Source organism: Oxyura jamaicensis, chromosome 4 (genome assembly GCF_011077185.1).
Source record: "Oxyura jamaicensis isolate SHBP4307 breed ruddy duck chromosome 4, BPBGC_Ojam_1.0, whole genome shotgun sequence".
NCBI classification, from domain to species: Eukaryota; Metazoa; Chordata; class Aves; order Anseriformes; family Anatidae; genus Oxyura; species Oxyura jamaicensis.
The window spans coordinates 96,197,177-96,216,368 of NC_048896.1; the positions used below are offsets into that span (position 1 = coordinate 96,197,177).

Here is a 19,192-nt window from a genome sequence, read left to right on the forward strand (position 1 = left end):
TCCCCGTCAAGGCAGCCCAGCTCTGCCGAGAGCTTGCGCTCCCTGTGGTTCACAGCCCTGTGGGGCTGGTGGAAGGTCATGCTGCTTGGGATTCCTGCTACATGACATCTGCGTTGCATCTGGCACGGGGGAAATGGCGCTCCACCACATCCATGCTGCGCCAGGGTGGCCCCATCTGCTCCCGCTGGTGCGGGCCTCCAGCGGCTCCGTGGGGCTGTGTGGGGCCAGAGCCGCTGCTGCAGGCTCCGGCAGCCCCTTCCTCCCCCCTGTGCAGGGGCTGCTCCCACACACCGTGCCGGGCAGCCTGGCCATGTTTTACCCCTGACTTACCAGGCTCTTCTTCCCACCCCAGAGAGGAGCCAGCACCCCTTGGGGAAATAGAACAGACAACTTTATCAATAAAATAAAATTACAACTAAGGAATGAGTGTGGGAGCTGCTGCTGGGCAGCCAGAGGCAGCGCTGCCAATGCAGGGTGGCCACAGCGTCCTGGGGAACAGGGGGCTCCAGGGGCACGACCGAGGCTGGCCCTGAGCAGGGGGTTCCCCAGGTGGGCAGCGGATCCTGGTGCCAGCAGAGGGCAGAGCCCCAGAGAAGGCAGCTCAGGGTGAGGAACTGGGCTGGGGGAGCAGGAGGGGTGCAGTGGGGTGGTGGGGACAGGGAGCGGGGGGAGCACGGTGTGGCAGGAGGGGCCCAGGGCCTCCCCGGACCGTGCCCTGGTGCCGCAGCCCAGGAAGGGGGCGCAGCGTCCGGCCAGTGTTTGGGGCAGTGCCCCAGGGGCTGCTGCCTCCAGCCCTGGCTCCCCAGCGGTGAGTCCTGGGCAGCCCCCCGAGCGGTGCAGGGCTCGGAGGTGTTGTGGGCGAGCCCCCCACCGGCCCCGCAGCAGCTTCCTCCTGCAAGTGTGGGGCGGAGGAGGGAGATGCCCGTCTCCCCGGGGCTCCTGTGTCTGGGCCCTACGAGATCTGGTTGTTCAGCTGGCCTGGATACTGCTCAAACCGCTTGCTGGCCTCCTCACTGAGCGCGTCGCCTGGGCAGCAGAGGACAGGAGCTGTCGGCTCCACTGCTGTCCTGCCAGTGCCTCCGTCCTTCCCCGGCCACCCCCAGCACCCTAGCCCCTGCCCCCACAGCTGCCCGTGCCCCCAGCCCGCCCCCAGCCCTTACTGCCCCTGTCTTGGTCCACCCCAGGACACCCCCAGCCCCACCGTGCCCTCGCCTCAGCCCATGCCGTGTCCCTGGGCCGTTACCGATGTGGCAGCTGTGCACCCAGATACGGTGCCCGTCGTACTTGCAGTTGCATTTCATGGCGTTGTTGGTGAAGTCGCTCTCTGCCACCTCGAAGTTGGGGTTAATCACGACCTGTGGGGCACTGACAGTGAGGCGCTGCGAGCCCCTGCCCCACACCCCGCAGCCCCGCAGCGCTTGGCCCTTCCAGCCCAGCATAGCTGCTGCCCAGGATATGGCCCGGGGTATGGCCCTGGCACGGCCCTGTCCCCCCAGCCCCAGCGGGACTCGTCTCCCTGGCCACAGTGGGATGTGCTGGAGGGCTCTGAGGAGCTGGCGGCCCTGTCACTGTGCCCCATGTGCCCAAGAGCAACATTCCTTTGGGCAGGAAATGGCTTTCAGGCCACAGCAAGCCCGAGCGGGTTCCACGAGAACCCTGCACGACTCCAGGCCCTGGGATGGGCATAGTCCCTCCGTGCCGTGGCTCCTGGGGCCAGGCACCCTGTCCACAGAAGGGCCAGCAGCGTGCTGCAGACCATGGGGCAGAGGCAAGCTCCAGAGCCCTCCCAGCCCCACAGCACAGCCTGCGGTGGGTGGTCTCTTCAGCATGTCCCAGGCACTACTGCTCAGGGGGTGCGAGAGGGGCTGGGGGCACAGCTGCAGCACCTGCAGGATGTAGTTGCCAGGCTTGACATCAGTGATGTCGATCCACTGGCAGTCGATGTCATGCCGGTACAGGTCCCAGCAGCCCACAGTGATGCCCTGCTCCCCGAAGTTGGCACACTCGTACCGCTTGGCCACATCTGCAGGCAAGAAGAGAGCACGGCTCATCCCTGCTGCAGCCCCCTGCACAGAGGGGGACACGGCAGGGACAGTGCCCTGCAGCCTTGCGGCGCCCACCTTCTTCACACTCTGTGTCCTCCAGGCAGAAGCTGGCCTTGTGGCCCTCTGCCACCTTGGTGCCGTTGGGAGTCAGGATGTCGTAGTGGGTGAAAATGTCCATGCTGTGATAGTGCCTGTGAGAGAGCCCGCAGCGCCCTTCTGCACCAGTGCAGCCCTCGGGAGGGGGGGGGGGGGGGGGCAGGGGGCAGTGGTGGAGGCGGCAGCCAAGGAAACCCACAGAGCAAGCAGGTAACAGGCCCCCCACCTGCCTGTCCCCTCAGTGCTTGGGAAGGTCCCCACAGCCCCTGCTCTGAGGCCACAGTGCTGCGAGGCTAGGGCAGAGCTCAGCCTTGCCCTGCGATGGGACACAGCTGTCCCCAGCCAGGTGGCCCCGGCAAGGGGAGGCTCAGCCCCTGCACAGCCTGCAGCCCCGTCCTTGCCCCCGACACCCCCAGCCCCAACACCACTATTCAGGGTCAGCCCTGAGCCAAACTGGGGGAAATGACCCCCGGCAGCACGAGTCCCGGCACCACCCTCCCCCTGCCCACCAGCAGCAGCACCGCCGCCCTCCTCCTGCCTGCAGCCCCGGCCCAGGCCGTTCCCTGCCCGCACCACGCACGCACCGGTGGCACTCGTGCCAGACCCAGGAGTGGCGGCCTGCCTTGGGGCGGAAGTCGGCACGGCCGTTGTTGTGGATCTGGGAGGAGAAGCGGAGCAGGCGGCGGTGCCCGTAGGGCCAGTTGGCCAGGCGGGCCGAGCTGGAGAGGCAGTTCTCCTCGGCGGCACAGTACAGCATGTGCAGCGGCCGGTCCTCGATGTACGCCGTCTCCTGCACCAGCGGCGCATGCAGCAGCAGGTCGGAGGCGGCTGGGGAGCAGGCGGTGGCTCAGGGACGGCTGGACACACCGCTGCTCAGCACAAGCAGGGCTGAGCCAGCCAGGCGAACGTGTACCCACCCCATCAGCTGGCACAGGCCCCACAGCCCCCCCACCTGCACAGCCCCTTGCCCACACCTTCTTCTTCTGCAGCCCCTGGCCCCGCGGCCCCATGCCCGCAGTCCCCATCAGCGCTCACTCTCAGAGCAGATGACGCCTGCGGCAAAGCGCGTGCCCGTGTTCCTGCAGTTCAGGCTGCTGCCGTGGTGCTGGCAGTGGCTCAGGGACATCTCGTGGCCAGCGCACTTCACACCGCTCAGCACCATCTCTGTCACGTTGCTGGCATCCCAGTACCACGTCTCCTGGGGTGGGTGAGACAGGCTGGGCCAAATGCTGCGGGTGCCCCGGCTCAGATGCACCCTGCCTCGGTACACTCTGCCCGCCCACCCAGGCTGCCCCCACAGCTCCTGTCCCGTGGCACAGAGAGGCCCCGTCCCATCACCCCTCTCAGCCACGGGGCCATCAGGGAAGCGCCGGTGTCTGTGCCTGCCAGGGCATCACCAGGCGCCTCCCCACCGGCACCTACCGTCACCGCGTGCAGGGAGTAGCCCAGGCCAAGCTGGCGGCAGGCCACCATGGCCTCTTTGGTGGTCCAGCCATCGCTGCACACCGTGCCCCACCTACTGCCGCGCTTCACCTCCACGCGGCCCTCGAACGCCGTCCTCCCGCCGGCTAGGCGGATCTGTGGGGAAGTCCTGGGGCCGTGAGCATGCACCCCGCACTGCACCGCCCCGCGCCATGTCCCATCCCTGTCCCCGTCCCCGTCCCCGCGGAGCAGTGGTGGTGGCGGCTCGCTGCCCTGGCCAAGCTGGCGCTAGCACCTACTTGTAAGCCGTGGTTAGCGAATCCCAGACCCAGCTGGCGACAGACCACCATCGCCTCCAGCGTACCCCAGCCTTCACCGCAGACCAGACCCCAGCGGAGCTCGTCCCCGTCGCCAGCCCCCACCGCCACCTCGACCCGCCCCTCGAAGCGGCTCCGACCCCCGCTCAGCCGAATCTGCAGAGAAAGGCGGTGGCAGCGTCATTGGCATCATGAGCGATGCTCCTGGCACTGGGACCGTGTCCCGCAGCGCATCCTGCCCAGGCACCCAGGCAGCCGGGGCTGTGGGGCGGCACGGCAAGGAGGAGGCAGCCAGGAGCTGAGCAGAGCCAGGCACAACTTTTGGTGAGCTGGGAACTCACCAAAAATGGCAGATTTGGGGCCAAGACTTTGTGGGTTTGGGAAGTGTGTACCAAAGCAGGGAAAACGGTTCATTTCAAAATGAATTCTCATTTCAGAAATGACAGGCATGAGAGTGTTAAAAAGGTTAAAAAGCCCAAAGTGGATGAAATGAGACACTAGGTCAAAGAGGAAGGTGCTGCTCCATTTGCTCATTTCATCAGATTAAAAAAAAAAAAAAATCTCTCTTGCTTGGCCCACAGTGATTTTTTTCCAAGTGCTTCAGCAGGGAGCAGCTACCCCACACCACTGAGCAGGGGGCACCACAGAGTCCTCAGAGCCCCCAGGGGCCTCCCTTCCACCCCCCTACTCACAGGGGCAGTCTGGGACCCCAGTCCCCCAAAATCCCCAGCCCCCCCAGGGCAGCCCTTTCCCCAGGGCTGAAATGAGGCGCAGTACAAGACAGATGAGGGGACATCCTATGTCAGGTCCCATGGGCTCCCCGGGCTCAGCAGGTGACACAGACACCGCTGTGGTCCCTCAGCCTCCCACTCCAGGGCCCCGATGCCAGGAACCCCACGGCTGTGCAGGCCCTACCACAACACACACCAGGTTCTCGTAGCCCATGTAGGGGATGTTGCAGCGGACGGCTGCATCCTCCGTGTGCTTGCAGTCCTCCTGCGTGATGTTCTTGAAGGGGCAGCTCCAGATGGACTTCTCGGTGCCCAGGCACTGCACCTCATTCAGATGGATAGGCCCAGTCCCTGCAGAGGAGCTGCGGGGCTCAGCGCCCAGCCGCACTGGGACACCATCCCCTCCGGCAGCTGCCCTTTCCCCCCCTCCTGGCACAGCCCTGCCCTCCCCAAAGGACTGAGTGGCCACAGTCCCCCGGGATGCTCCAGGCAAGCCCGGCGCCACATGCTGCCCGCAGCCGCAGGGACAGGCCTGGCTGTGGCTTGCCCAGCACGGCCATCCGAAGGCGATGCCTGGCCCAGGACCCTCACCTTGGCCCATGCGTGCCCCAGTGAGGGCTTCCTTGGCGCTGCCAAAGCCCAGCTCGCGGCACACCACGCTGGCTGACAGCAGGTTCCAGCGGTCGTCGCAGACTGTGCCCCACTCGCTGCTCTTGAGCACCTCGACGCGTCCCTCCCCGGCCTTCGCACCTCCCTTCAGCCGGATCCGCAGCTGCGGGGCAGTGGGGTCAGGGCGCGGCAGGGGACACCATGGGTGACATGGTGCGGCACAGCACGGCAGGGGACACCATGGGTGACATGGTGCGGCACAGCACGGCAGGGGACACCATGGGGTGGCACGGTGCGGCACAGCACGGCAGGGGACACCGTGGGGTGGCACGGTGCGGCACAACGTGGCGCAGCACCATGTGGCACGGCACAGCAGAGCACAGCACCGTGTGGCACGGCACAGCGGTGTGCCACAGCACAGCACAGTGCAGCACAGAGGTGGCTGTGATGTGCAGGGACAGAACGCTGTCTCCACCTCCTGCCCTATGGATCAGTCACCCAGGGACACCGCACGCCTGCTCTTGGCCCAGCCAGGGGCTCAGAGCCCTGCAACAGGGCAGTGGCCATTGTGGGCCACCACAGCACCGCACACCCACCCTGCAGGGCTCACCTGGCCCTGCTGCTGCTGGCGCTGCTTCTTCTTGTGGGTGCTGCCAGAGGTGAAGAGGGGCCCAGGCAGGCAGCTGACAACGGCGGGCATGCCGGCCCCGCAGGCTGTGGAGGTGTTGCCCTGGTAGAACTGGAAGGTGCACATGGAGAGGTGCACCTCTGTCCCCGTGCAGGACACGGAGTGCAGGCGGTAGTTGAGCTGCTGCCGCTCCACGAACAGCCTGCAAGGAGAGAGCGCAGCCTGCGGCACAGCCACCAGGAGCGGAGGTGTTGGTGGCCACCCCACCTGCAGCTGCACTGTCCCTGCCCCTCACTCCATCCCCTGGCTCCATCCCCAAGGGGATGCGCTGTGCCCCCAGGGCGCCCACCCCTCACCGGCCCTGCCCCTATCCCAGCAGCACGGGGACACGCGTGGTTCCAGCAGCGCTGAGCAGGGCTCCAGGCACTCGGGCTCCCCACTGGAGCCATTTACCTCTTCCTGGACCCTACGTCCTCCCTGCGCTTTTGTTTAGGCTTAGATTTGGAGGCGAGCCTGGAAAACAGAAAACAATCATCAAGGAGCCCAGAGCCCCAGGCTGTCACCTCTCCCTGGAGACTGAGCTTGGCATGCGTGCCCCTGGCAAGCCTCATGCACGTCCACTTCGTGTCATGCGTGGGTGCAATGGCATCATCTGCTGCCAGCAATATGACACAACTGCCCTCCACAGCAATGATGCAGTTTCCTGCCCACATCCCTCCAGGAAACTGTGACAGAGGCAGCAACATCCCGTGCTGCTTTGACACACAGCAGAAGATCAAACACCACTGGCAATGATTTGATCTGTCAGGAGCAAGTGAGGTATGCCTCCGTCCTCATCCAGACACCAGGCAACATCACTGTGCTTTGCTCCAAGGGGAGCAAGACACCTACCAAGCACGGCGCCAAGCTAGCGGTGCGTGTGGACAGTGCCCATCCCGCAGCCACGGGGATGGCGAGACGCTCTGTGAGATCACCGCACCCAGCTTCGGTGCGGGGAATACCCTGGGTTCACACTGGGCAGTGCAGAGAAGACCGTAGGATGCTGGTATGTTGCGTGTACCCCCACACCCCCAGAAATGCTTTGTTTTGCTTGGTGGGGAGGAAGATGCTGAGCAGGGCCAAATCCCCAGGGACCACAAGGAGAAAAGAATGAAAAACTGGGCAGGGGGCTGCAAGCTCCCCAGAAACTAGGGATAAGGCAAAGCCAGGCCTGGCAGCTGTCCTGCCAGCCCACAGCACATCAGTGCCAGCCCACGCAGCCCAGTGAGCCCCGTGACACAGCACAGGACAGTCAGGACGAGGGTTCACACCAATGTCCAGCGGACATCAGCACCCATCAGCACTCCTGAGACCACAGCTAGATCCTGCACCCAGTTTGGGGTCTCCTGATACAAGAAGGGTATCAGCAAAGTGGAGCGAGCCCCGGAGACAGCACCGGGACAGCCAGGGACTGGCGGAGAAACGGGAAGCTGCGCTCTGCACCCTGGGGATGATTTGGCTCCAGGGGCTCAGACAGCCCCCAGCCTGCACCCACAAAGGGCTGTCAGGGAGCCGGAGCCAGGCTCTTCACAGCTGCCAAAGACAGGCGTACAAGGGAAAGCAGGCAAAATTTGCAAGAAGAGGGTCACACTAGATGTAAGGAAAACTTTTTCCCCATGAGGGCCACTCAGCATCAGAGCAGAGCCCACAAGGCTGTGGGATCGCTGTCCTTGTTGTCTTTCAAAAGCCAGCTGGATGAAGTCCTGAGCCGGCCCACAGCACTGCAGGAGAGGTTGGACCAGGACCCCGAGGTCCCTTCCAGCTGGGATTACCCATTACCATCACCCCACGCAGGCTGCAGACGTGCAGCCTGAACAGCTCAGCCCAGGCAAACCAGAGCTTGGCTCCTGTGGCAGGCAGAGGAACGGGAGCGGATCGCTGCTTGCAGACGTGGCGCAGCATTTCGCCCAGTGCCACGTGGATAATGCCCGCTCAGTGGAGAAGAGGAAGTGGGCACCAACCAGACAAAGCAGCAACAGCATGTTGCAGCAAGAGGGACGTGTGAGTGGGCTTTGAGGAGACCCCCACAGGCTGACCCCATCCGGATTCCCACCACCAGCGCAGGCAGAGCTACAGGAGCTGGCGAGGGTGCCCATCGATGACACAGTGCTGGGAAGTCACAGCGAAGGACTCGGGACGGGCCAAGAGCGCATGGGTCACCTCCAGCACCAGGGGGTTGGTGGGACCGAGCTGAAGTGGGGCAGGGGCAGAGCAGCTTCTCCACATGATGGGCTCAAGCGAGAGGTACCATGCATCAGCCCAGGGAGGATGGGCTTTGGATGGCTTTGGATGTAGCCTGGGTCTCTGCACCCACTGCCAAATCCATCCACAGCAGTGCAGGGCCAGAGGGAAAGGGCAGCCAGACTGTCCCTGGGGTCAGGCAGAATGGCAGCAAGAGTGAGTGGGCAGACGGTGCAAGAGATCCCAGGCAGGTGCAGCACCTGGGACAAGACCTACCAAACCATGACCATCAGCCCAGTGCCCAGCACCACCATGCCCACTGCCCTGGTGCCCAGCACCACCAGCACCGCTGAGCAAGCACTTCAATGCCCATGCCGTCCCACCCCGTGGGGAACAGGGAAGTGCACAGCCTTTCCAGCTTCCCCACTGACGCTTTCTGCAGAAAGCAGCCCATCCCTGCAGCTCACCCGCCCTATCCACCAGGAGAGAGAGCTCCTTTCCGAGGCCTCCCTGTCCCTGCAGGGCTGCAGCACAGGGCACCACAGCCCTCCCCATGCCTTCCACCAGGACCCTGCCCGCAGCGTGTCTGCCCTGCAGACACAGACCCTGCCCATTGTGTGGGACAAGGCTGCTCTGCCTGGGGCACCAGCAGCCTAGGAGAAAGAGCATCTCTCATGGGGGACAGGGGACCCCAGTGCACTCAGACAGGTCCCACTGGAGTGGGCTCTTCCTGCCCAGCACACTACGGGCCCTCAGTCTGCTCTGTCCAGATCCGCTCATGCCAGGATACACTTGGACTGCAGAGACTGGTGGGACAGGACAGCCCGGTGCTGCCCAGGGCTCAGCAGACGGGGCGCCCCAGCCCCTTACCTGCTGCCCGGCCTTGGGTTCCGTCCCTTCGTCCTGGCTGCACGCTTCAACCGCCTGCAGGAGCAACACCCTGGCTGTGCGGTGAGGGGCGCGCACAGTGCTGGGCACTGCACTGTGGGCAGCGCACCCACACCCGGGCCCCTCCCTTGAGCCACGGTGCTGTGGCAGCATCCCTGCCTGGCTCACGACAAAGTGCCCTGGGCAAAGGGAGCCCTGCGCTCTCTACGAGAGGGAAATGTGGAGGTGCACCACTGCCAGGGAGCAAAACTTGCCCTCCTGGTCAGGCTCTGCAGTGGTGCATGGGGAGACTGGTGGCCCCCAGCCGTGCCACGGACCCCCAGCTTGGTTAGCAAGTGCCCAAATGGCCCTTGGAGCTAGGGCTGGGTGAACTGCAGGGACAGGAGGGATGCTGGGGAGCCTCAATGCCCAACAGCATGCTCCCGGCTGTCCCCCCAGCACTGCCCCGGCATCCCCCAGTGCTGCTCCGACACCCCGGCCACACAGGACTCCTTGCCGGCCCCACTCACTTGTAGAAGTTCCTGTTCACCTTCTTCTCTGCAGGGAAGCCCATCATGCCACAGATGACACGGCTGTTCTTGGTGTCCCAGCCCTCGTCGCAGATCTGTGCCCAGCCATCCTTGTAGCGCACCTCCACGATGCCCTCTGTCACTGGCAGCCGCCGCCGGGCCCCTGACACCACCGGCCGCAGGCGAACCTCCTCCACGTGGCTCTGCTCTGTCTGCAGGGCAGGGGTCACCCCAGGCTTGCTTGGCACCCCTGGGCCCCCGCTCCCTGCCAGCCCAAGGATGCCCTGCAGGAGGGGGGGGGAGGCCCAGACCCATGCGGGGAACAGGGACAGGACGGTCCCATCTCCAATGGCTCAGGGTAGCCAAGTACCTATCCCTGTAGCCAAGTACCTATCCCTGTCCCTGGTCCCTCAGGTCTATTTCCAGGACTGCAGCTGGGAGAGCCAGTGCTGCCATCCCTTCACCTTGGAACCTTGCATCCAGACACCCTCCCAGGACAGGATGGCAGCACAGGGCGCTGGATGCTGGGCACAGCCTGCAGGACATGGCTCCAGCACCCCTCTCTTGGTGGGACCCCAGCCAGCACATGCCCAGAGCTGCGCCATGTCCCCATACCCAAAGTGTGGTCTGAGAAACAGCCTGTAAGAGAGACAGAGGGGAGCAGCCACATAGGCCAGAGGAGCGCAGCGTGCAGGAGCAGGTCTGGGACCAGGGCCCCTGGCGGACAGGAGACAGGGGAATACGGTCTGCAGGGGTACGGGACAGCCCCCGTGGCCTGCAGATGCCATGAGGGAAGGAGCAGCTCGGGATACCCAGGGGATGCTGTGGCAGTACTGCATTCCACGTGGGGCAGGGGCAGGATTTGCCTGCTGCAGGGCTGCGCACCACAGCCCCACCTGCCCACTGGCTGGCACAGATGCCTGCCGGGCTGCAGTGAGGAAGCTGCCCCCGATCAGACAAGGAGGTCAAAAGCCAGGCAGGCAGGGTTGCCCCAGACACAGCACCCTCACCTCAATGACGTTGGAGTCCTTGAAGCCTGGGATGCGCTCGTCCTTGCAGATGACACCTGCATCTTCCTCGTGGCTGCAGTCACTGTTCCCCCAGCCCCGGTGTTTGCAGTCCCCAATGCTCTTCTCACCTCCCGCACAATTCACGTTATCCAGCCAGATCCGCCCTGCCACACGCCAGGGCCAGAGGTGAGAGGGGACCGAGCCCACGCAGCAGCCCCCAAGAGCAGGGAAGGTGCCCGCTGCGCACGGCCCCGGCCACACAGGCATGTAGCAGGCACGTGGACATGAGGCAGGGGGAGCCCGCCCCTGGCACAAAGCTGGGGCCAGACATGCAACGAGGGAAAGCCTGAGTGTGGGAGCAGCTGGTGGGGAGTCTCCACAGCGCCTGCATGTAGCACACGTCCTGGGGCCTGTACGGCATCTCGCCTGCACGCAGCCTGCTGCACCTCTGCACGTGCCCTCACCGGCACAGCCCTGCAGCCACCTGCACCACCCAGGGTATGCGCAGCCCGCTGTTGTAGTGCGTGCATACAACACACACATGCTGGGGACACACAGGCACATATGGAGTTTCCCAGTCTGCTTTGCACGTGCACGCACACGCAGGCGCACGCACACATGCACATTCACGCTGCCAGGCACCCTGCGGACACGGGGCCCTGCTGGCCCCCACGCCAGCCTAGTGCAGCACACAGCTGCGCCTCTTACCGACGCCTTTGCCGTACTTGGCGCTGTGGGCCCAGCCGGTGGCAGCCACGAAGCCGAGGTGCCGGCACAGCACGTGCGCATTGGCCAGCGTGAAGTCGTCATCGCAGATGGTGCCCCATTCATCATTGTAGAAGACCTCGACGCGGCCCTCGTTGTGCTTGCGTGGGTAGCCAGCCAGGCGAAACTTCAGCTGGGGTGCAGGGCTGCGCGTGGGGCCCGGAGGGGTGGGCTGGGCGCTGCCGCCCCACAGCCACAGCACCCCCAGCAGCACCAGCAGCTCCTGACACGTCCACGTGCTGTGGTGTCCCATGGTGGCGTGGCCCTGCGTGGGGAGACAGCATCAGGGCCGGTGGGAGAACCACATCACGACACAATGCCAGCTCAGCCTGGCGCCTTGTGGTGAAACCCTGTGCTCCTGCGCAGCTCCGCCGGGTGCCAGCACGCCCGTGTGTCCCGTCCCCAGCCGGGGACAGCCCCAGCCATCGCCCACCTGCACCCCCAGCCCCGCTGCCCGCCGCAGCCCTGCCCACTGCCCCCGGCCCCTCGCCCCCGCTGTGCTGCTGGATCACATCTCCTGCGCCGAGAACGACAGCAGATGTGCCAAGGGGCACTCGTCACCTCCAGAAAGGAGGGGACACTGGCTGCTGGAGCAGAAGTGCTGGGACAGGGCCAGGGGCCAGGGTGGCCTGGCTGGGCTGGCTGTGGACCTCGGTACGCCACTGGCCACACGGCAGCCGGGGCTGGAGCTGCTGACCAAGGGGCTGCCAAGCCACGCTCCTGCCCACTGTCAGGAGCAATGCAACCAGAGCCATTTACATCTCTCCCTGTGAGGCATTTTCTCCAACCCTTCAATAACATTTGTGGCTCCCTGAGAATACCTGCGGGAGATGCGGTATTCCTGCATCAGTCTCATTGGCAAACAATGGTGAAAACATTTCTCTGTAAACCGCCTTCACCCTGTTCCCACGTGTGCCGCCAGGGACCACCTCAACCCCCTCAGTGCCACGCAGCCTGGGACCAGCATGCCTGCGCAGGCAGCGCCAGCACTGCTCCAGGCCGGGCTGGCGGCGCGTTTGGCGGCACAGCACCAAAGCACAGCAAGCCGCACAGCACCAAGGCCTGGCGAGCCTCCTGCCACAGGGCTGCAGCCCCACAGCCTGCCCCCAGCCGGCACCTTGCACAGTGCCCCCTCCGCCTGGGATACCCTCCTGGGACAAGCCCAGCACCCAAACCCACCGGGAGCACATCCCACATGCCTCACTCACACAGGCTGTCATTAGACAACATTAAAAGAATAAGGTCGAGCATGCTCACCTAAAAGCTGGGGTGATTTCAGACTCTGATGTTTAGCTACAGGGCTGCACAGAAGGGAAAGCAAATGCAAGCCCTGCACATGCTCCTGCTCAGGCCCCTGCCTCTCGCAGACAAGCCCCATGGTGCCGGCACATTTCCTCTGCCAGCCACCGCCCCTGCTCCCTCACAGCTCCAGTGTGCCGGTTTGATGGGGCCACAGAGCTGTCAGAGCCCGTTCCTTGGGGCGAGATACATCCCTGCACTGCACCGGGACAATCGCTCTGGGCCTTGCCACCAGCACTGAGCCTGGGCTCAGGGACGGCCCCACAGCCCCGTGTCCACCCATGGGATAGGTTTTTCATGGGAATCGGCCCTGCTCCTGCTCTGTCGTGCTTCTCTTTGCCAGGTTTACAGATGCCAGGTCACCACTCCAGCCTCCAGTGACTCCTGAACACAAAGCAGGGACAGGCAGACAAACCCTTCCCTGTGCCCATTGCCCCGACACAGCCCCCTGCCGCCTCCTGCCCCTTCGGGCTGGGACACCAGCACGGTGCCAGCGAGTCCCAGTGCCTGCAGGGACATGCGAGGGCAAGGGGACCAACAGCACTGGTCCACGGCCAGCGCAGACGTTGCAGCAGGAAGACACCGACCCCTGTGGGGTAATCGCATCAACTCTGGCCCTGCTCTTTCCTCTGCCACGTCCTGAGGCATGGGGGACACAGCAGCACTGACGGGGACAGCAACAGACACTGGGGGTCAGGAATGTGCCCTGTGAGCCTTGGGTTTGCAGTGGCTGGCTCTGGGCTACCCGTGCCTCGGCTGCCTGCTTTGGCATTGCAAGAACAAAGCGAAGCCCAGCAGGAAGCATATTTGTGGGCAGGCAGCAGGGAAATGCTTTGCTGAGCCTTTTAATCAGCCTGTTAGGCAGGAGAAGGGAGGGCAGGCGCAAAGGGCCATCCCAGCCCTGCCAGCGGGGGCGGGCAGGGCAGGAGTGCTCCAGCCGTGTTTCTGCTCTGCCTGGAAAGCAGCGAGGGGATCAGTTTAACATCTCACAGCAGTAATAAAATGCTTCTTATTCTGTGCATCAGTCAGAGGGGATGTCCTGTCCTTCCCAAGTGAAGTACTGTCAATCTACGGAGCTACGCTGTGCCACACATCACACACACACGTGCTTGCCAGCAAGTCTGGGTCCTCTCAGTGCTAATTTTAACTCACCTGGAGAGACCGTGGAATCTGCAAGCACACGTGGAGCTAAAGCTTCCCCCCACTTGCACTGAATGAGGCAGGCGATTTCTGCCGGTGCTGACTGCAGGCAAGCTCCAGGCTGCTTTGCGACGGGGCCAATACAACACTAAAGGGCAGCAGCACAATTAATGCCAGTCTCCACAGTTCTGCAGAAATAGTCCATGTCACAAAGCTGGTGTGACCTTTTATGAGATCACAGGTTTGGTTAATTGAAGTAACTGTGTTGATACAACAGGCTGAGACTGGAAGGCATTCGATTCATCTTGCGTGACCTTTTAATGAATGATTAGCACTCAACAAAATCAGTGCACCTTCTGCTAAGTGGATTAAAACTGGACACCTGCTGTAACTAAAATGTGGCTACAACTGGAAAGTCACCATTCAGTGGGCTCTCTGGTGAGGATCACATGCTTTTCAAAAGCAAAACCATGTCTGAAGGAGAAAAAAAGTCCTCTCCTGGTACAGTTTGCAAAGACAGAAATGGGCAGTGTGTAGATGGGGACAGACCTGGGCGGCCTGGCAAAACAGCGTCACATAGACTATACCCTTGTCTAGAAGGAAATGTAAGGCCATGCACTCAAGAACAAAGCATGCAGGATCGGAGGCCAGAACACAGCACCCAGGAAAGTGCTCAGTCTGTCTGTAGCCATGGAAGGCACCCAGTGCCACCGAGTCGTGGCAGTGCTACCACAGGACGTGGTACACTTGCTATTGACAGGATTGCTGAAGCCACTGGCCTCCAGCTTGTCTGGATGAGAGGTCTCAGCCCCAGCCCTGTGTTTGGGGATGTGGCGAAGTCCCACACAAGGCTGTCTAGGCACGGTGTGCTGCCAATGGAGCCAGCACCAGGAGATCCTCCACATCCTGACGCCATCAGTCAGGGCGAGAGCCACGCGGCGGTGCCAGGCCATGGCAAATGTCCCTCAGCCCAGACCCTGCTGCCCACAGAAGCAGCAGGAGTGCCTTGGCACAGGGCGGGGATGCTCTGCTGCCTCCCTGTTGTGGTGCCCACAGCTCAGCCTCCTCTGTCTTTGCATTCAAAAGCTCTCTGTGGATTTGTCTTCTTCACAGTCCTTCAGTTGCTTCTGAACCTGCTTAAATCCTACCACCCCTCTCTGTATTAACCGCAGGGGTCCCGCTGTCACCGTCTGCAGTGCTCCTGGGTCACCGCTGTCCTCTGCAGGGGCTCCAGCATCCCCCTCCCTACTTGCTCCCCCTGCCTCAGCTCAGCCTGTCCTCAGCCCCTGCCGCCTGCCCCCTGCCCTGGTGAGGTCGGCACAGGCCTGCAGCACTTCCCACGCGCATCCAGGAGAGCGGTTAGGTTGGCAGCCTGGACTCCCTAGGGGAAAATCGAGCAATTTCCCATTTCTGTAGTATCTCCCTCTCGCAATGCACTCTGAGGCTCAGTGTCACAGACCTTGGGCTAACAGGGCTGCCATTGTCCAGGTCACTTTTTCCACTTTCTTAAACGCCAGCAGTGCGTTTGCTCCTCCAGCACGATGACACTGCCCTGTGTCCTCGCTCACTGGAAGCTTTGCTCCCGGACCCAACTGCTGCTGTGGGAACAGGGAGCCCCTCGCCGGCCCTGCCCCAGGCAGCTGCGGCGCAGTCCCACAGGCTTCCAATGGGGCAGGTCTGCACTCAGCACCTCCTGGTTTCAAGCCCGGGCCCTTCCCTGCAGCTCCTGTCTCTGGATCACCGCAACCAGAGGGCCAGTCCTGACTCAGTCCAACGGGACCACAGCCCTGCCAGCTGGATCTGCTGTGGGCATGAGGTCTGTGCCAGGGCTGGGGGCTCTTTGGCAGGCACAGACAAGCTGGAAGGGCTGATCTACCTGAGTGAGTCCTGAGGGAGCATCCCCCTCGCTTCTCCATCTGACCAGAGGAAGGGGCACCCCTTTGTCCAGCCTCCCTGTGGCTGGTGGAGGCCATGAGGGGACAGGCTGCTCGGTCCTGCTGGGAGCAAGGGGGGCTGCCACCACTCCGGCACAGGGGGTGCTTGATGCAAGCAGCAGTACAAGGGGTGTCAGGGAGGATGCTAGCTCTGCCCCTAAGGACCAGAGATCAGCATGAACCGCACACATCCACTGGAGAGCAGATGTGCAGACAGCCGGGGACATGGACAGGCAACATCTGTGGGGAGGGTCAGGGGCCAATAATTGCCTGGGACAGGGATGGGTGCCCTGGTTGCTGCTCTCACCCAGGAGCTGGGCACAATCCTGCCCAGACTCGCCTGCCCCAGGCCCCAGGCATCCTACTGCTGGATGCTGTCTGCAGCCACAAGGTCCCCTCTCTGACAGGGGTTTTGTGCAAGGCTCTCCTGCATTCCCCTGGCAGGTGAATGGGGCTCGGACACGCGCCCAGCTGGGGGGATGGACTAGCCCCCAGCAAGCACCAGCCATAGATGCTGGAAAGCAGCCCAGGTCCTTCTGACTGCCCAGGAAACCTTGGGAATCACAGAATAACAGAATGGCTGAGGTTGGAAGGGACCCCTGGAGATCACCTAGTCCAGCCCCCCACCAAGCAGGACCACCCAGAGCATGTTGCACAGCATCACATCCAGGTGGGTTTTGAATGTCTCCGGAGAAGGAGACTCCACAGCCTCTCTGGGCAACCTGTACCAGTGCTCTGTCACCCTCCCAGTAAAGAAATGTTTTCTCATATTCAGCTGGAACTTCCCATGTCTCAGTTTGTGCCATTGCCTCTCATCTGGCTCTGCCCTCCTGACAGATATTTATACACATAGATAAGATCCTCTCTTGGTCTTCTCCAAGTTAAACAGGCCCATCTCTCTCAGTCTCTTCTCATATGAGAGATGCTCCCATCCCCTCATCATCTTCGTAGCCCTCCACTTGGACTCGCTCCAGTAGTTCCATCTCCCTCTTGTACTGGGGAGCCCAGAACTGGACGCAATACTCCAGGTGTGGCCTCACCAGAGCTGAGCAGAGGGGCAGGAGCTCCTCCCTTGACCTGCTGGCAACACTCGTTGTAATGCACCCCAGGATAACATCGGCCTTCTTGGCCACAAGGGAGCATTGCTGTCTCAAGGAATGTCCCACTCAGGCATGTGCCAGGCCCCAGCCCCTTCCTGGCATACAGCACGGATGGAGCTGGTTGTGGGTACCTGAGTGCACCACAGAGCCGAGAGCACAGGATCCACACCCCCAGCCCGGCTGCAGGGTCCCCTCGGTGCTGAGGGCAGCTCCACGTGGCAGCAGGAACCATGGCACTGCTTGACCTGCTCCCAAAACAGCCCCACCACTCTGCCCTTCCCAGCAAATAAGGGCTCCAGTGCCCCACAGGGGCTGCACTCCCTAAGCCAGGTAGCCCCAGTGCCCTCGGTATGGCTCCGCTCCCCCAGCACGGGGGCTGTGCCCTCCAGGGGCTCAGCTGTGCCAGCAGGGGTGAGCAGTGACAGCGAGGGGAGCCCCAAGCACAGGGATGCTGGCTCCGAGGCTGTGCCATTCAGTGCCCACCAGGCACTGGGACGGACCTTGGTCTACCCCAGCAAAACCTCAGGGAACAGTAAACAGGCTTGGGAAGGAGCAGATGAAGCAGATATAGAGCAGGTCAGTGTGCTGGGTCCTCATGCATGCTAGCAGCCAAGCACAGGTCACCTCTGTGGCATGGGGACAAGGTCCCAGGCAGCAGCAGCAGGGAAGGGCCAGGCTGGGGCGGCAGTGCAGGAGTGGGCTCTCAGCAGTGCCGCACAGGAGGCCTGAGGCATGCAGAGGGAGATGCAGCAAAGCAGGCACTGACTGAAAGGACTCAGAGAAGAGCAGAGCAAATGACCGAAGACCTGGGAAGCCCGCCAGGAGAGGGAGGAAGCAGCTCCTTCTGTTTATCCATCACTGGGAAGGTCAAGAGGTGACGGGATCACACTCTGCTGAGGCCCACGCCGGGACATCCCTGGGAGCAAAGGGTCGCATCTCCAGCACAGGAGGTCTGTTGGGTCCCATGGTTTCAGGCACTGGGTTCCACTCCCTCCCCATCTCCCTGGGGCCCCAGCACATACAGGCCAGAGCCCGGCTTCCCGCACCAGCCCTTTCGCAATCCTGGCTGCCTGGACTGGCCTCCTTCGTCCTCCTGCTTCCCAGCAGCCCGGGGGTGCTGGAGCAGAGGGTTGTGACAGCCCCGCCTCACTGGGGCAGGACTGGCTGGACCTGCTGGCAGGGACCCCACAGGATAGGAGGAACAGGAGAAGCACAGCCAAGTCCAGGGGCCACAGGGCTCCCAGCTGAACTGCTCCCAGTGGCACCGAGGAACAACCCAGGGCCACCCTGGCAGCCCCACCACGCTGGCAGGCTTGGTGACACCTCCCCACACCACCATCTCCTGGTGGGGCTCGCTTGGGGCTTGCTGCCCTTGGCTGACCAGAAAGAAGGCTGTGTGCCTGTCCCCGCCATCCCACTGCGTGTCCATGTCCCAGGTGGTGATGGGGACACTGCTGTAGCCAGCACGCCCCAGCTCTGGGGCTGTCCTGGGTGCCAGCTGGGGCACAGAACCTGAGTACACTCACCAGGTCCAGCCCACTGGTTCAAGCAGTCCTGAGCCTTTGGACTGTCTGATGTCTCCTGTTCTACTGTCAGCCGCTAAGCCAGGGCAGCACACAGCACAGCTCTTTGCAGTTCCTAACACCACTGGGTTTCCCCGAGACACAGCAGGGAGACAGCTGCCAACTCTGCTCTCGGCTCCTCTGGGCTCCGCAGGGGCAGGCAGGAGGGGAAGACCCCAAAGGAATGTGCAGATGCTGTAGCCATTGGCCACAGTCTCAACAGCCCAGCCAGGCTGGGAAGCAGACCACAGGTCTGTGGGGGGCAGGCACCGCAGGGCAGGGAACCAGCCCTCTCAGAGATACTGGGAGGAGACCTGCTCCGCTGCCTGCCAACTCCTCTGGAGAGCAGCTGGGAGGATGCAGGACGTGCCCAGGCCCCCCAGCCTTCACGCCTCACGTCCCTTCATCCTTCCTCTCTTCCAGCAAAGAAGCAAATTCCATCTTCATGGAAATCCTGAGTCTCCACCGCCCTTTGTAAACCACAGCTCAGCAAACGAGCCTCCTGAAGGCAGGCGTTGCACAGCACATTCAGGGCTACGCATGGCTGCGCAGCCCCGAGGCAGCACGCCGCTAACCTGCCAAATCTGATGGGCACCCCTTCCCCTTCCCAGCAAGCGTGTGGGGAACGCACGCCGCAGCCGGACACAAACCCTTGCACCCCGCCAAACGCAACCGCGCGGCACGGCGAACACGACACAGCTCCCCCAGCCACGGCGCCGCCGGCACAGCGCACAAAGCAGGCTTTCTGTACCAGGCGCGGGGCACCCCCCGTGCGGCCGCCGGCAGGGGCAGCCCGTCCCGCCAGCACCGCGCAGCCGCGCCGTGGAACCGGGGGTCGGGGACGGAGCTGGCGCGTCCCGCGCAGCCCTCGCGCGGCACGGCCCCGCGCAGCCCCCATTCATCCCCCGCGCCGCCCC

General features: G+C 63.2%; 1 protein-coding gene across 5 annotated transcripts; it reads right to left on the minus strand.

Annotated features, from left to right (window-relative positions):
* Positions 1 to 369: 369 nt before the first annotated feature.
* LOXL3 (lysyl oxidase like 3) lies at positions 370 to 15,528 on the minus strand. Of its 5 annotated transcripts, XM_035324735.1 has the most exons (16): positions 13,692 to 15,528; positions 11,184 to 11,505; positions 10,476 to 10,639; positions 9,466 to 9,677; positions 8,939 to 8,992; positions 6,302 to 6,361; positions 5,831 to 6,050; positions 5,203 to 5,383; positions 4,808 to 4,962; positions 3,863 to 4,036; positions 3,177 to 3,339; positions 2,726 to 2,969; positions 2,121 to 2,236; positions 1,887 to 2,023; positions 1,244 to 1,355; positions 370 to 1,026 (listed from the first exon to the last, which is right to left on the minus strand). In XM_035324735.1, exons 2-16 carry the CDS (start codon positions 11,491 to 11,493, stop codon positions 953 to 955), a joined length of 2,376 nt encoding a protein of 791 aa, XP_035180626.1. In that variant the 5' UTR covers positions 11,494 to 11,505; positions 13,692 to 15,528; the 3' UTR covers positions 370 to 952. The 5 variants fall into 5 exon arrangements, with proteins under 5 accessions (XP_035180626.1, XP_035180625.1, XP_035180622.1 ...); XM_035324734.1 differs by lacking the exon at positions 13,692 to 15,528 and having other exon boundaries at positions 11,184 to 11,607; XM_035324731.1 differs by lacking the exons at positions 3,863 to 4,036; positions 13,692 to 15,528 and adding an exon at positions 3,564 to 3,719.
* Between the last annotated feature and the right edge of the window lie 3,664 nt (positions 15,529 to 19,192).